This window comes from Poecile atricapillus, chromosome 18, assembly GCF_030490865.1.
Source record: "Poecile atricapillus isolate bPoeAtr1 chromosome 18, bPoeAtr1.hap1, whole genome shotgun sequence".
Taxonomy (NCBI): domain Eukaryota; kingdom Metazoa; phylum Chordata; class Aves; order Passeriformes; family Paridae; genus Poecile; species Poecile atricapillus.
The window spans coordinates 10,054,064-10,071,239 of NC_081266.1; the positions used below are offsets into that span (position 1 = coordinate 10,054,064).

The 17,176-nt window shown below is 42.9% G+C and overlaps 1 protein-coding gene across 1 annotated transcript in view; it reads left to right on the plus strand.

Annotated features, from left to right (window-relative positions):
• Nucleotides 1–8,840: 8,840 nt before the first annotated feature.
• LOC131586214 (pleckstrin homology domain-containing family A member 5-like) overlaps nucleotides 8,841–17,176 on the plus strand; it is a 60,302-nt gene continuing 51,966 nt past the window's right edge. Inside the window, 3 exon segments of the mRNA XM_058853103.1 lie at nucleotides 8,841–9,060; nucleotides 9,063–9,156; nucleotides 12,016–12,073. Coding sequence (XP_058709086.1) covers nucleotides 8,974–9,060; nucleotides 9,063–9,156; nucleotides 12,016–12,073 — 239 coding nt within the window. The 5' untranslated portion in view covers nucleotides 8,841–8,973.

Below are 17,176 nucleotides of genomic sequence, written 5' to 3' on the forward strand. Positions count from 1 at the left end.
AAAGCATAAAGATTAAAGGCAACTACTACAAATCAAGCTGGCTTAACCTTTGCTACAAGCTGGGACAAATGGAAATAGCTGGGGAAAAAAAGAGATGCATTAACAGCAATATTTAACCAGGGAATTACAGCCTGTGTGTGATGTGTGAACCACAAAGTGTTTAATGAAAGATAACCTTGTTTTCAGCTAATACAACCCTGCCACACAGGGCTCCTGCTTCCCCTGGAGAAGAGAAATCCACAAAAATAAAAATGAAGATTGGAAACCATTTGAATGACAATAGGATATGAGAAAATAAAATGTATGACAGAACTATACAAGCATAAAACCAAGCACAGATGAGCAGCTGAGATTATGGCAAGACAAATGACAGTGGGTTTCTGGCTATAACAAAGTGACCCATTGCCTTAGAGGCTGGAACACTCCCCAGTTCAGCAACTGCTGTCAGTGATACTTGGTGACAGAAACTGGCTCAGTGGAACATTTTTAGTTTCTCCTTCACAAGTTCTTTCCTCTCTTGTATGTTTATTACTTATATATATATATATATATACATTTGCATGTGCCCCTTTTTTTCTATGAGAAATGCCTTTTTTATCACTAATCTGGCATTTTCTTTGATGTAACTTAACATGTGGCAGAGTACAAACAAAAGATGACATGGAGCAAAAAAAAAGACCAGAAGGAGTGGTAAGGGGAGAAGACTGGAGCAGAAACTAAAAAAATTCAAAGCATATTAAATTCTCCTGAAATGGGGGATATGGTTGAAGTAGGTTCAATAAAGTAACACAATTTTTCTTTAAAAAGGAGACAGGGCTGATGAAAAGAAAGATGAATTAAGGTAACTCTGAGTACTGCAGGACCAGAAGCACCAGATTGCTAATGAGAAATCCTGTGCTATAGCTTTGAGAAAATATTGTGCTCTTGGAAATACTGAAATATTTGAGACATGGCCACTGTATAACTGAAACCTAGAAGAAATCTTTCCAAATACTTATAATGTTTGAAAGCACTGATGATTGTGTAATTTTCAAAATCAAATCTGAGATCAGAATACTATAGGGACCAAGAGACCCTCAGAAGTTGGTTGCTAGAAGTGCACAGCTTTAGCTTGCTAAAGGTTGTCAGAATTGGCTGCAGAACAGAGCTAGATCTGATTACAAGTCTTGAAAATGAAACCAGCTGATGCTACAGAACCTCATCACAAAATGAAGAAGCAGAACAGGTCTGAATAGTCAGAGATGAAGTCTAAAAACTGCAGTCAACCAGCGTGAAGTTTCATGAAGCAATGGAAGAAACTGGTTGGAAGAAAATGCACAGTTAAATTAAATAAGAATAAAAACATCTTGTAAAAGCTTTCCAAGAGTGACTACAGTTGTCTTTGAAAGAAATACTCTGTATGGGAGGCTCTTTGTGGGGACTGTCCAAATGGCAGCTGTGTTTCAGGTGGGATTTGTCTCCTCTGACTACAGCAGTTTACAGTAAAGGTCTCTGCTCCTGCCTGGGAAGGAATCCCACCACTGTTAACAGAGTCAGTGTAGCCAGTCCAGCTCAAGGTGTGATTCAAGTGAGTGGATATAGGTCCCTACATCAGAATAAGAACTGCTCCATAGTCTACATTAACTGTATTGACTATCTAGACCAGCCCACTGCTGCTGTAAAAGAGGCCTTGGAAGACACCTTCCTTTTCTCAGGAAAATCCAGCCCCAGTACCTGAAATCCAAAGAGTTTGAGCTGGACACAATTTTGCAAGCCAAGTTGCAGAAACTTTTTTTTTTTTTTTTCAGTTAAATAACTATTCAGCACGAGTAGGTAAAAGTCATGTCATGCAGTGAACAAAATATTCTTACTGTGAGTAAAATGTAAATCAGATGTAAGGGAAACAAATGTGAAAGAACAAAACTATGTCTTACCTCCCGTTGGGAGAGCTGAAACTATGGAAGAACAGCAGTTCATGAAGATAAAATGAAAGAGATGTGCACAGAAAAGCTGAAGTATACAAAAAATACAACAACAAAAAAAAAAGAATAGAACTTCTAGTAAATAGATTAGGCCAGATAGAACCTGCTGAGATGATAAAAGGTGAATGCTGTTAACAACAAAACAAGCCTTGAAACAGATACCAGCCCATATCTAAATATAGCCAAGGAAATTTTAGATCAACAAGTTAAGATATGGCTTGGATTTGCTTATGTTGCAGGGAAAATTACAGGCTAAAAATAGATTACTTTTCTTGTTCTGCTGTAACACTATTAAAGAACATCACTGGTAATCTTATGTCTAGTCCATAAAGACTGACACACGTATTACACCAACTGTGGTAATTACAGAAAATGGCCCATGATTTGATTAAGATGTTAAATGGCTTGCAAAAATAGTATCACTTAAAGCACTTCATGGCCAAGGTATCCACAACATCATGATTTTATGGAAAATGTCATCCAGATTGCAACAAGGGTGCCTACCAAAATCTCAAGGGTGAAACACAGTATTATTTCACCCTGCTCTGGAAAAAGACTGTCAGCTGCTGAAAGTTGAATGGGAATAGCTTAAAATTCATTATATAGTTGGTATTAAACACAAACATACTTCAAATTCTTACTAGCCCCACTGAAAAAAAAAAAAAAGAGGGAGGGGGAGAATGAATGCATATGAGGAAAGGTATGAAAAAAGACCACATAAAAGACCACATAAATAAAACCTTTGCAGCCACAGGGCCCTGTATATCTCACATAATGCAAACCACAGGTGAAGCTCTTCCAGATATTCCACATGAAGCTCATTCTTATTTGTTCAAGCAATTACTGAACAAACAAAGGCAATTCTTTGGCAGAAACTCAGGTCATCTTCTTCTAGAGCAGAGAAAGCTTCTTCATCTCCTACTGTTTGAAACAGAGCAGGTTTTTGTGCAACTGGACAGCAGCAGTGAAAAGAACTGTGTGAAGAAAAGCAGATGCTGAAGTCTACCAGATACTGAAGAGATCTGTGAAACAGAGAAGCCAGCTGAGAGACAGGGAATTTATTTGTGTTGCACTGTATATGATTTCCATCTAGATGATTCAAGTGAGAGGGTTATTTGAGAGATGAAATACCCTGGCTTAAGTCAAATGGAGCTAGCAATGGCCAGTTGGAGGAAAAGTAACATATTGAGATCACCGCACTTCCCTCACAAATTATTTCCTTCTTAATACTATTTTAAACTAATCCTGGCAATAAACATGATATTAAAATGTCATTTTTAACACTCTGTGAACATCACAGGCAACTATTGTTATAGTAGGCTTGAGGGCTTCCTAAGCAAGAAGGCTGTGAAATGGTGTGAAAATAATGAAGAAGGTTCCAGAAAAGTAGCTGCTCATCTTGAAAAGTAGCATCTTCAATCCTTTTTGAAACACTGAATATCATAGCATCACTAAAAGAAACCTGAATGTCCCAAAGAGGGCATCCATCATTTCAGGCTGGAAGATTCTCATGTAACCTCACACATGGCATGGACCATACAGTGAATGAGTCTCTGAAAAAAGGCTTGCAACAAAAAAGTGTATAGACTTTTTTCAAAATTACACTGAACAGGCAAGATGATTCTGGCAAGATGGTGCTGGTTCAGAGAATAATAACCCCTTTTTCTTTTCTGGTGTTGTCTGCCAGGGAAAGGCAAATTTCACACTTTGGCTTTGGAGTTTGTTTTGTATTAGTCTGACTGGATGTTTCAAAGAAAATGGCCTCATATTAGGATTCACTGCCATGAAGGAAACAAAAATTCTACACAGCACAGCTAGACCTGGAAATCATTAGTTGCAGATAAAAAAAATAGTTTTGAGATGAGAACAACTGCTTTTCCTGTCAAGCACAGATTGCAAAACTTATGAAGCTGTAAGATACCACTCGTTTCTACTGCCTGAGTGTGCACAGGCTTTGGTTGTGCATCTCCCAGTGTGTGAGGATATCTGGTGCTGATGGCAGGCAGGCTAATGACCCAATGCTTGTTCAGTCACATTGATGCTTTAACCCAGAGGAGGACTCCTGTGCCACTGGTACCAATGACCCCCCGAAAAACTTTCAGCCTCCAGAGCAACCAGACAGGAGCCCTGGACAGTCGTCAGGCTCTTTATTTGGAGTAAAAGAGAGGATCCATTCTAGCAACAGAGCTGTCTGCAGAGGCTGTGTTCAACAGCTTTTTTCCTCTTTCTTATTTCCTCTGACCTAGGCTAATTGCTTCTTTCATCTGCACAGAGATATCCTGACTCCAGAGAACGTTAATTAGCAGATTGTTGATTTTTTCCCCCCTCCTCATCACTGAAGAATGTAGCCTAAAGGAGTGGTTCTTCTCTTCTCACCCCATGTGTTGGATCTAGTTATCAAGTGACCTCAGGATGTGTTAGATCAGCTTATTGATCTGATAGGAAACTAATTATTTGAGAGGATTTGTGATTTATTTTCTAACAGATCAGCAAACTGATGTAATTCACCATGGTCTGCAGTATTGCTACAAAGGCAAGAAAAACTAATGTTTGGGGATGGGGTAAAAGGGAACCCACCCTTCAGAAGTAGAGCAGTGCACATTCCCTCGTGAGAATGTGTAATATAAAACTGCACCTCCAGCAATGGCCTTTCCTCACATTTAAAGGGTTATATTGTCTCACTAGTTAAACAACATAAAAAATGTAAAGTCACAGACTCCATGAAATAACCTCATCCAGTTTGATTCACGTTGACAGAACACACAGAATCAATCGTGATGAACACAGTTCTGCAGAGAGGTTTTAGGTGGAGTGTCTGCACTGGGATGGGGCAGCCCTGGCTGTATGGACAGACTGGGGTCTGGAGTGCTGGAAATGGACCAGCAATGGAATTCTATGGAATGCTGGGGTCTGGAGTGCCAGGGAAAGGGACCTGGGGGTGCTGGTCGAGGGCAAGCTGGACATGAGGCAGCAGTGTCCTGGCAGCCAGGAGGGACATCCCTGTCCTGGGGGTATCAGGGACAGCATCTCCAGCTGGGCAAGGGAAGGGATTGTCCTGCTCTGCTCGGGGCTGGGATGGCCTCACCTCGAGTTTTGGGGGCAGTTCTGGGTGCCACAATATAAAAAGGTCATGAAGCTGTTAGACAGTGTCCAAAGGAGGCCACAAGGAAGGTGAAGGGCCTTGAGGGGAAGCCGTGTGAGGAGCAGCTGAGGGCACTGGGTCTGCTCAGGCTGGAGGAGACTGAGGGGACACCTCACTGCAGTCACAGCATCCTTGTGAGGGGAAGAGGAGGGGCAGGCACTGCTCTCTTCGCTCTCATGACCAGTGGCAGGACCCAAGGGAATGGCCTGAAGTTCCATCAGGGGAGGGTTAGGTTGGATGTTAGGATAAGGTGTTTCCCCCAGAGGGTGGTGGGGCACTGGAACAGGCTCCCCAGGGAAGTGGTCATGGCCCCAAGCCTGGCAGAGTTTAAGAAAGGTTTGGAAAACTCCCTCAGGCACGTGGTGTGACTGTGCAGGGCCAGGAGTTGGACTTTGATGACCCTTGTGGGTCTCTTCCAGCTCAGGATGTTCTGTGATTCTCTGACTGCAGTCCACTCCCTGCTTCAGAGGCTTTGTCAGATGCTATGCTTAGGGTCTAGCCCTCTTTACTCAGCTCATTGTGTTTGTTGTCACCTCAGACCTGTTGGGAGAGGTGTGGATGGAATTCTCTGAGTCTTATTCAATGAATGTTCTCTCAACACTGTTTTTAATTAATCTCATTTCAAGGGATTCATTGTTTTGTGGGCAGGGTTCCTTTGCCCCAGGAATTTTAAGTATTTTGATTATGAATACATTATTGAACCAAAATTATTTTCTTAAAACATCAATAGTCTTACTTCTCCCTTAGTACTCCCTGGCCTGGAGGGATTTGCTAGGAAAGGTTCTGTCGTGTGGAGGTGAAAGAGGAAGAGAAGAAGCCTGGATCAAGATGGAGAAACACGGGAAAAGTCTCAGTGGAGCTGGGTTTTTGCTTCATCCCATGCTCCCAGGGCTGGGGGTACTGATGGGAGGGCTCTGTCTCACAGATTAACATCCTGCTCCACATCCTCTTCCCGTCGGTGACAGGAGCAGCAGATAAATAAGGCCATACATGCAGAGAGCAGAGAACAGCTGTGCCAGTGGTGGTCACCACTCCAACAGTCTGTCTTCAACTCTTCTGGGAAAAAAAATAAACAAAAAAAAACCCATTGGGCAGATGGGAACATTCTGATGGATTTCTCTGAGCTTTATAAATCACACTGACCAGTTTCACATTTGGAATCATTAGCTCTTTTTTATAGTAAAAGGAATGATGTGAAAGGTACAATATGTAGTGTCTTGAATTATGCATGCAGTTTTTATAGTGATATAAACTCTTTTCAAAGACAAGTTTTACTCCCCCTAGAGATAAATCTTTTTTTTCCCTGAATGTTGTTCTCGAGTCCCTCTTTTAAGAGCATTCATGCACTTATCTGACTGTAGAAAAAAATGTATCATTACTGACCCTTGCAAAAAAACTCCATGTGTGATTTGTTTTGATCAAACTTTTAGACCAACTTTGAAGCCAAAGTTTTAACTGTGGAACCTACAGCAGCCTTCAGAAAGACAAGCTGCCAGCACCAGCCTGCACAAGTGGTGCAGATGTGCTTTCCCCCATACCCTTTGCTCCACAAAATGGCAACATTTCGGGCTCCCAGGAATCACTGTGAGTTCAGGGTGCATAGCACCTGGCAGGATAAGCATCTGCAAATACATTTTATTTGATGGCTACTTAACATAAAATACTTGAGTCCCTGAACCCAATGTCCCTGGGTGAAGTAGAACCAGGGTCTTCCATCACTCCCTGGCTGAGCTTCCTACTCATGAAACCAGCAAGTCATGCCACCACCCTATAACCCAATAATTACATTTGCAAAATAATGTGAGGGGGAGGAGGAGCACCTTCAGTATCCTCATAGAATAGTCTCAGCTTCAGAACACCGTATAGCTTGGAGCAAAAACATTTTCCTGGGAATAGAGTGGCATGGTTTTGAATGCCCTTCATCCTTGAGGCTGAATATGCTCCCCGTAGTGCTCATGGTGATGACTCTGCTGCCAGCCTGTTTGCTGTGAGTTATTCAGAAATGAAACTTGTCTTTCTTAGGTGTGGCCTGAACACGGCCGATTTATCCAGCCTCTGTGGCATCTGGGGCAGTAATGTCTTGCCTGAGAATTTGGGCATATTTTAAGTACCATGATCCTGGTTTTACCAAGATGGCAGCAATTCTAAGCACAAGCAAAACAGAAAGAGGCTGCAAAGCAAGGGACTGGCAGAACCTGGTGGCCTGAGGAAGCCATTTGGCAAAGCACATGCTGGGACTGGGCAGGATTTATGCACCTAAATTCTACCTAAATACCTAATTTATGGATCTAGGCCAATATAAGTCTAGCTGTGCTGCATGCATTTCTCTGCTTGTGAAAAAAATTGATTCTGCATACTGGAAGGTATCCACTGTTCGGGGGATTAAGAGCACTTGCTCTACGCTTTACTTAGGCTGTGTGGGGAAATATTAGGGCATGAGCACCTCAGGAGCCCCAAATGCACAGGATTCCCACCTTGCTGTTGTCAGGCAGCTTTCCACAGCCCTTCACAGGAAGAGCCATTACTCACTTCACTCATCATCTAAGGGCTCTTTCTCTTAGGAGAGAAGGGAACTGTTTATAGAATAACTTGTGTTTTCCCCAGAGTATTGTTCCTCTGGTAGTCTATAAATCTCAGGTGCTGTCAGTGCTGAGTGGAAATGAAAGGTATTGCTGGACAGGGAGGAATTCTTATCTTGCATCCAGTTACTTAAAGATAACTCCAGATCTTCTCATATGGCTGCTCTTCGTATCTGGAATATCTTGTGTGGGACAACAGGGATTTAAAGTTTTGACCACATGGCACGATGGGGACCAAACAACAAAACACAATTTTAGTTTTCCTAAGGTGTTCAAAATGGGAAAGGGGGCAAAACTGCCTGTGCAAAATACCGTGAATTACAGATGTGGACATGGGAATGCTGCAAGACTTCCCAGCTTTAGTGCTTATTCAGAAAGTGGTATTGCAAGGCAAGGTTCCCTTAGAAATATCATGGCCAGGGCACAGTGTTTTTTTAATTTACATTTGTCATGTATAAGTTAAATCGAAGGGGTGCATGGCTATAATACACGTGCAGTAGGGTAATTTACGTGCATTAAACTATACACAAGGGCACAGAGAGTCATTTCTGCAGTGGGTTTTACCTGAATTACTGCCACTTCCCTGAAGCACTGAAAACACGCACCCATGCCATATCCCAGAGCTCTTTCGCAAGTGGGGCACAAAGCACAGATAGCACGGTTTGCGTGAAGGAAAAATATGCCACTTCTTTATACTTTGAGCCTTTACGTAAGAAATTTCAAAAACGCCTGAAGCGGAGGGTGTGAGAAGAGCGCATTCACCCGGGGAGGAAATAGGACAAAACTTTCAATTTCCTTTGTCCTTACGGACCCGATGAGGGGCTGCCAGGGGCGCAGCCACGATTCTGGAGTTGGCAGCGCTGGGGTGCGAACGAGCGGAGCCGGGGCCGAGGAGCCGTGCCCTCCTCTGGCAGCCGCGCTCCGACCGGCCGCAGCTCCCTCCCTCCGTCCGTCCGTCCGTCCGTCCGTCCGTCCGTCCCTCCTCCCCGGCTGCCGGCCGCACATCGCCTCCCGGCCCCGCGGGACGGCCCCGGCCGCCTCCCGGCGCTCCGTCCATCCCCGCGGCTCCCTCCCCACACGCCGGAACCCGCCCCCGCCGGCCGGGCGCGCCCCCGCGGCCAGCGCGCCCCCGCGGCGGGCGGGGCGGGGCGGGGCGGGGCGGGGCGGGGCGGGCGCTGCTCCCGCCCCTCCCCAAGGTGTTGGCGGCGGCGGGGACGCGCTCGCTGCTCGTGCCCGCGCCGCCCCCCCGCCCGCGCTCCCCTCGGCTCTCCCCGGCTGCGGCTGCTCGGCCATGGCGGAGCTGAGCGCGGAGCGGCTGCGGGCGCTGCCCGGCAGCTGGAGTTACGGGATCAGCCAGGGCGGCCGCGTCTTCTGTGTCCGTGTGTCCGTCCCCGCAGCGAGGAGGCGAAGAGCACGACCTGGCTGCACCCGCTCACCGGCGAGGCCGTGATCACCGGGCACCGCCGCAGCGCAGGTAGGACCCTGCCCGGAGCCCTGCCCGGAGCCCTGCCCGGAGCCCTGCCCGGGGCCCCCGGCCCTGCCCCGGCTCGGCCGCCCCCGCCCGCCCCTGGCCCGGGCGGGCTCAGCCCGGGGTCCCCGCGGAGCCGCCGCAGCCCCCCGGGACAAGTCCCGATCCCGCTTTCCCCGCACTTCGCGCAGTTGTTCCCCCGGGGTGAGCAGCGCTGCAGCCGCCGGGCGCTCCTGCGTGTCCAGCCTGCTCGCCAGTTTCTTCGAGCGCCTTCTCCCCCTGCCCCCGAGTTGTGCCTGTGTAATGTATCTGTCTCCGCTTTCCCTCCGTTGCCTTGTATCACCCCTGCGAGGCTGTGTAGTTACCATTAGAGACCGCCTCGTTCCTCTCGTGCTCCTTGCTGGCTACCCCGGTTATCCACCTGCATAGCATCCTTCCTCACTTGAGCACGAAACCTTTCGCCGTATTTCTGTTTCCAGCGGTACCTAGATTGAACCACGGTAGGTGTACTAGAAATGTAGAGGCTGATTTCGCTAGTCACCTAGAAACCCTTTTTCTCCCTGCGCTTCCATCTAGGCTGAGAGTCTGTGTGGTTTCCAAGTGACTGTGAGAGGTGGAATAGGTAGGAGGAAAAGGGACTTGAAACATTAGAAATAACTTGGAGGGAGGAGGGTGGAATCGAATCTTTGCTTCTGCTGTTTGCTCCACTCTGGAGAAGTAGCAGCAGGAGGTGCTGGAGGAGGAGGATTTACAGCAGACACTCTGGAGACCCGGAGCCAACTCTTGACTGCTGGAATTGCACACAGGCTGCATATGCCACTGGGAGGTGGTGGAGTGTAGTAATACGTGCAGTTGTTTTTATGTGTATAATCACTTGGATAATCACGGGGAAATAATCTGCAAGTGAATTGGTCTGTATCAGATTATCTGCTTTCATGTTTGGTTAATACTTATGCATTAAGGAATCAGAAACAGCCTTTTAGAAAACTGTGGACAGCCTTTCTTTTTTTTTTCTTTTTTTTTTTTGTAGTTTTTGAGTTGGGAATAGTTTAAAAACCACAGGGTTCTGTTTATTAGAACTCTACAGTTTGATTTGCAGCAAAGGTTCTGTTGTTTAAAAGAAGTCATTTAATGCTTGGGAGTAGAACTACTGATTGCTGTCAGGCTCCTCTTCCTCCTGCTCTCAGTGCTCAGAGAGAGTGGCCTTCATCTACAGCAATATGCATGGGGGCAGATGTGTGTGAAGTGCTTTTCTCATTCAACACTGGCATTAGCTGAGTATTAATTCTTTTTTTAAACTATTCCCACTGTCTCTGTTGACTGATGATGATTTCCCGGTAATTTTCCAAGTGTCTCATTTGTTTCTGCTGTTAAGTGCCTTCGAAAGGAAATGCAGTTTGCTTTTGAGTGTCTGGAGTATTGTGTATAACAGAGTAGAGTTATCATCAGGTAAATTAAACTTATTTTTGAACACAAGACTGAGACATGACCTTGGATACATTGGCCATAATTCATCAATCAGATACCAAAGTGTCTAAAAACCAGATCTGTTCCTAATGTTTTCCTCATTCACAAGTATGTAAATGAATCTCTCCATACACAGATATAATCAAACAGAATTATTCTGAGGTTTATCTCTTCTTTTGCTCTGACCATTGTTTTGGAACCTAGTCAAAATATGTTCAAAATGCATCTATCTTCTCTTAAACAATTTTTGAGTGAATGGCACTTCTTTTGCAGATGTATATTATTGCAAAGCTCTCTGTTAAATAATTCTGTGAGGCATGTTCTAGACGGTGAGGAGAGCTTTGTCCTCCATTATGAATTGAAGTGCTTTTTATTCTTGCAGCTATTCAGCACTGGAAGGGTATTTTTTGCAAAGTTCTTATAGCAACCATAAATACTTCTGCTGGAGAGACTTCCTGTTTGCTGTACTTTGCCCCATTGTCGAAATACACCTTGATTTTTTGTTCTGCAGAAGACGGGAGCGAAAAAAAAAAAGCAGCCAGAGCAAATAAATAATAAGGAGGATAAAAACCACCACATAACCCAGACTGATTGCTTTCTTTTTCTTTAGGAATGCATTCTTGCTTTTATAATTCAATGAGAGAGCTCTATGTATCAATCATTATTTTTATTGACAGGGGCAAACTTTTAAGGGTGGTGGTGCATCTAGAGGTGCAATATCTCCAGAGCTTCAATCACACCAGGAAACTGTTAGTTGAGAGATTTTGACCATTAGTGGTATGGGTTTTTTTTATATCTGGACTCCTGACTCCAAAGAGTGGTAAAAGAAAGGAAGAGATATGCCCACATTCTCTACTAGATTTACATGGAAAATGATTTTCATGTAAAATGCAATAGAGTTGTAAACACTGCAGGAACACTTGTTAGTCACAAGAGTGGTGGAATTATGCTAATACAATGCTAATGCTCTGGTATAGTTGATATCGTGCCTCTTCAGGAGCTTCTGACTTGCATGGAACTCAGTTAGGTGGATTTTTGTTTAGATCTCTGCCTGCCAGGTAATGTGATGCTGCTCAAGTTCAAGGCAGGGAGATGTGGCGATGACCCCGAGTTGCTGGGCAAAGGGACCTTAAACAAGGGCACACTGAAGCCATCCTTGTTATTATTTGAGAACAAGAAAGCCCAATCAGATTTTCAGGCGTGCAGCTTCTCTTGGCTCACAGAATTCACACTTAGGCAGTCTTGTGAGTCAATTCTGAAATACTTGTTTCTGGGACTAAAGGTTTCGACATGTGGAATCAGACACCGTATTTCAACTCCCTCAGTGTTAGGGAGTAGACCAGTATGGCTAGCATCATTTCAGAAGGTAATTGGAATGTTTTGCTGCTTGTTTTCCAGACTTACCCACAGGTTGGGAGGAAGCATATACTTTTGAAGGTGCAAGATATTATGTAAAGTAAGTTGAATGTTTGTCACATTACTATAATTTTCAATTAGTTTGTCTGAATGTCACTGTAATTTTGAATGCGTTCCCAACTGAACTTGAGTGTTGTGCTGTCAATCCAAAAGGTGCATTTAAATTTGTCATAGGGTATGTAGCCCTTTTTTTACTGAATTCTGCACAGCTAAAACAATTTCTTGACTTTTTGTGTTTATTAAAGCTGTTTGAGGATGCAGATTCAAATGCAGTTTCTGCTATGAATGTAACCATCTGACAACAAATATCCTTGCAATTCAAGAATACCTGGAATTTGTCTGTTTGCTTGACATTTGTGTGCGTACCCTCTTGTGCCATAAATGCTTTCACAAAGGCAAGATTTTACTTCATCACTGGGAGAAGAGTTGATTTCAGCCCTGTTGGCTAATTACATTGTTTAAAGCCACACTGAAGGTTTAATTTGGCCATTTTCTTTGCAGACCTCCTGCTTCTGCTTCTAGCATTGATTTCCATTATTTCTTTCTTTTTTCTTCTGGTTTCAGTATGTTTTGAGGAGCACGTTCACTGTGGTAGCCTTGCTGTGTGTATTGTCTTCTTGGATGAGAGACATGAAAATCAAGCTCTTGTGTAGAAATCCAGGGGGTGTATTGGTTGGATCTGTACAAATTTCTTACAAGCTTTTCCCCTCCAGATAGTTAGTCCATTATTCCTTATCTGGAAAATTTTTAAGTGGCTAAAAATACACTATGTATATTTGGTTAATATGCTTCTTTTTCTTCTATTTAACAATTCACAGGCTTTTCTCAAATCATTCAGGAGTTTTTGCTCACTGCACTGTGTTTGGTTTGCTGTCTTTAAGTTAGTAATGTCATTAGTGGGGTAACTTTTATGAGTGAACTTTACAGATAGAGTTTATAGGCTGCAAGTAGGTTTTTCCTGTGTTGTAGTGTTGAGCACAAGGTTGCTGCTCTGTGTAAGAGGCATTGTAGGTAGCGTGAGGTGACTGTTACATGTGTGTTTCATGGTTTATTTTATATGAGTGTGTTTGATTTGGTCCTAAACAAAAGTTAAAATAGAGAGCATACAATAGAGCATAATGCTCCCAAAAATCTGACCAGAATAGGCACTGTGCTGTCTACGAGGGCAGATTATTTGTTAATAAGCAAGTTGTTTTTCTGTTCTGTTCCGCCTTCTTGCAATTTACATTGCAGGAGTGTTGTGTAGCAGTTGACAAGAAATACACCAATCTGAGGACAAGGATCCATTAAAAATTTCACCTCAGGAGTACTGTGCAGATTGTTAAATGATGACAAGTGAGAATTAAAGAAAGCTGTGTTTGTGTGTGTATACAATATGAAAAAAAAAATATTCTTCTGGACTTTTATCATGGGTTAACTTCACCTTTAAAACCGAGTGAAAAAAAAAAAAGAGGAAGTTGAAGCTACTGGTGACTGATGAGAGTTTTTCTTCTTGACCAATGATCAGTCATTTCAAGAATTGACAGCAGATCTGACCATTAAAAAGTGAATTCAACTTGTAAACACTCCCTTAAGAAGTACACTCAGAGCTGTCTCGTTCTCTTTTTGTTTCCGGCTCTGGAGAGGTAACAAGCTCCGTCTTGGCTTTCCCCCCCCCCCTCCCAGGCCCGGGACAAGGCCGCAGGGAGGGGGGGGAAGGAGAGAAAGCAGTTTAGCAGTTTTGTTTAGTTTTCAAGGTCTGTTGCTAGACTGAAACCGGACACTATGAACTTTTGTAGCTTTCTTCTTTTAACTCCTTTATTACCTAGATAAACAACAGATTACTCCTTTTTCTTAGAACAGACAGAGAAAGAGAGACAATTAACATGTAAGACATCATAAACTTACCAGAAACAGTGAAGAAAAGAGTTAAGTTTAAATAAGAAAGAGAGAAAAAGAAGATGCTTGTTGCTGAAAAGTCTTTCTGTTGCAGCTATGGAGATGGACAGTAGTTTAAAGACTCCTTTAATTCATAGCTAGAGTATGAGAGGAATAGAGTATTCAAAGTGTGGACTTTAAAGAAAAGAAAAATGATTATGATCCTGTGAGTTGCTGGAACTTGCGAGTGAAGATTTTAAAGCCTTAAAGGAGCCAGGGAGATGGCTGTTTTCCAGGAGAGCTCACAGAAACAACTGAAAAAGATTTCTGCTTTGAATCACTTATCCTTAAAAATAGCATCCCTAGATTCAATTTGACCCATTGCACACCTCAGAGTGGTGTGAGATGGGAGGAGTGGACTCTAGAAACTCCATGGATTAGCAGAAAGAGACTTCTGTTTTCTCTACGGGGACTGATGAAAAGACTCTAAAATTGAAACTGTTTTTGACCACCAAGATTATAAAACTTTTTTTTGTCTCTATGTTGTTATGTGTACAAAGAAATGATCAGGTAGTGAAAAGTAAAAGAGTTCTCTGAAAGTTTATTTTGGTATTTTTATTCTAGTAGTTTGTTAATAAACTGTCTTTATTCCTTTTAAGTTTTAAGCCTGTTTTGCTCTTATTTTAATCCATATCTCTAGCAAAAAATAAATAAGTTTTTATTACTAGCTTGAAACCACAACAACTTTGAGATGGAACCTTTTCTTGTAGAATAAACCCATGAACAGAGTGTTGGCTAGCTGTAGTAACTGGAAAATAGCAACTTGAGTTTTCCTGAATAAACAAGTGTGTGAACAGCTGTTGTACAGTAACTGATGCTCTTCTGGCCAGATTTACTGAGTGCTAAGTTGGTTGTGCACCCTTGTCCTTCCAAGATCTTGTGTTCAAGGTGCTGCCATAACTGTGAGGATGTGCATGGAGCTGATTGTCTTGCTGACAGCCAACAGAAAATAGCTCTGTTTGTGTTTGGAAGTTGTGCTGCCTTTGAAAACATGTTGCACAAACACTTCTGTGTGGTTTGAGAGCTGTAGGAGGATAGCAGGGATGGTGCTGTCAGGCCTGCTGAAAGGTTCACGTGGTCTGACCAGTTTGGCATCCTAAGTTAAATACTGGTTTGTTGTGTAGTGTCTCAGGCTGAATTTGAATTCCTGCCCGGTGATAGCTTCTTTTAAAGCTGTCTCGCATTCCCTCTCTGTGCTGGTGCTAGAGAGGATGTGAGAGCTAACGAAGACAGGGTGACAACGTTATAATCACTGTCTTCTAATCCCAGGCACTGTAACTCTGGGTGATGTGTTGATTATAATAATTCTGGTTGTCTGAATTTTAACTACTGTGGGGCTTCTGCATGAGGGGCAAACAGCACGGGCTGTTGTGACCTTCTGCTATACAAACACCCCCACATGTGGATTTTTAACCATAACCTGCTGATTTGTGTGTACTGATTTGCTGAATGTTATTAATACCCAATTACGGCGTAATAAAGCTATGTTAAAAACTAAAAATATTGAAATCTTGTTTGTGGTTCTGGAAGAAACAGATCGTTTTATGTTCCATATGAGTTACAAAGTTACAATGAAATGAATTTTAATGTCATGCTTTTGGTGCTTCATCCGCTGGAACCTGTCTGTTGGATTGCTGCAATGTTTCCAGTCAGAGTTAGACAAGAAGGATAGTCAAGTTTCCTGATCACATAAATAATTTGACCTAAGTTCTGAGGCACAGCTTCAAATATGTGGGTTGAATAGAAATGTTTAACAACCTTCCTTTGTGGTAAGTTCTTATGCTAGACTGTGTTTGAAAATAAAAACCTTTTGAAAATTATTCCTCTGGTTCTTTAATAATAGGTCTTCAGTGTTCCAAGTGGGTGTGTTGCTGAATCTATTACTGTGCTTTTTTTGGCTTTGATGTAGTAAACACTGTATAATCAAATTGGGATAATGTCGAGGAGATAATCGTCAGCTAAATCTTAGCATTCCTTGGACTGGCATTTCAAACAAATGACTCAGTTTACAGACTGCATTGAAATGTGATTATTTTTAAAGGACACTCTATTTTTCTTGGGATGTGTGCACTCGGTTTCAGAATAAGTAAATACCAAACGGTGACTATTTGACACTTTTTTTTTCCTCTCCCATGGCATTGAATTTGTTCTAGTTTTAAGCTGGAAAGATACACTATAACAGGGAGAGATAAGGGGTTTTTCCCTTTGTATACTGTGGTTTTCTTTTGGTGTAGGGTTGTCTTAATAAGTTGATGCTAGCTAGGACTTTGACCTTTTTTGCATGTTATTTTTTTGGGTTTTTTCGAGTAGTAGAATATTTGCTAATGACAGAACCATTTCCCCACATCCTCCTCACCTCTAGTAAACCTGAATGACAAAAGGTGTAGTTTGCTATTTGGAGTTAAAAAGAATGTGCAATGTGGTGATACCTTGTGTATGTTCTCAGGAGAGTGGTTGTATTGTTTAGGGGTTTTGTCCCTTTCAGAGTGAGAAGTCTGGGTTTGTTTAATTTACATTAGACCTGTGCACTGACACATTAGCCCTTCACTGGCACTTGGTGGGAACTCCAGCAATAAACTTTGCTGAAGTAGTGCTTGGTTTGGTATTTATACAACTAAACTTTTACCCAGAATATAGGTCCCCTGACTGTAGAACCAAGACATTCAATTACAACATTTGTTATTTTCAGTTAAGTATTGAATCTTCTGAAGTAAAACTCATGGGGCTTGAAAATTGTGATGCAGCAAACTTGATATTCCTTTTGTCCTGCTTTGGGTCTCTCACTGGCCTGGTTAATTGTGCTGAGTGTATTGTGCACTTTGAGCTCTGGAAAGTTAAGGGCTTTACTCCCAAAACACATCTAAGCTGGAGAGTAGTATGGGGAGCTTAAGTTACTTATGTTATTTATTAGTGCCTAAGGAAAAGGACCCCATGGGACAATCCCATTGTGATCCTTCCCAGTGGAGAAGACAGACCTGGTCACGGGCCACAGACTCCTCATCTAGTAAGATCATTGAGAATTTCCAGCTTGATCTTTTTAGGATTTTGTGATGACTTCATAATCTTTAGGCACCGAAGCACTGGGTTTGAGTACTATAAAATTACATAACTGTGTATGTGCATTTATGTATTTTCATAAGAAACCCCTTTTGGTGGTTAAAACGACCCAATGATCTAAACTCAGGCACTTGCTTCCTGTTCTTGCAGTTTTGGTTCTCATTGCAAT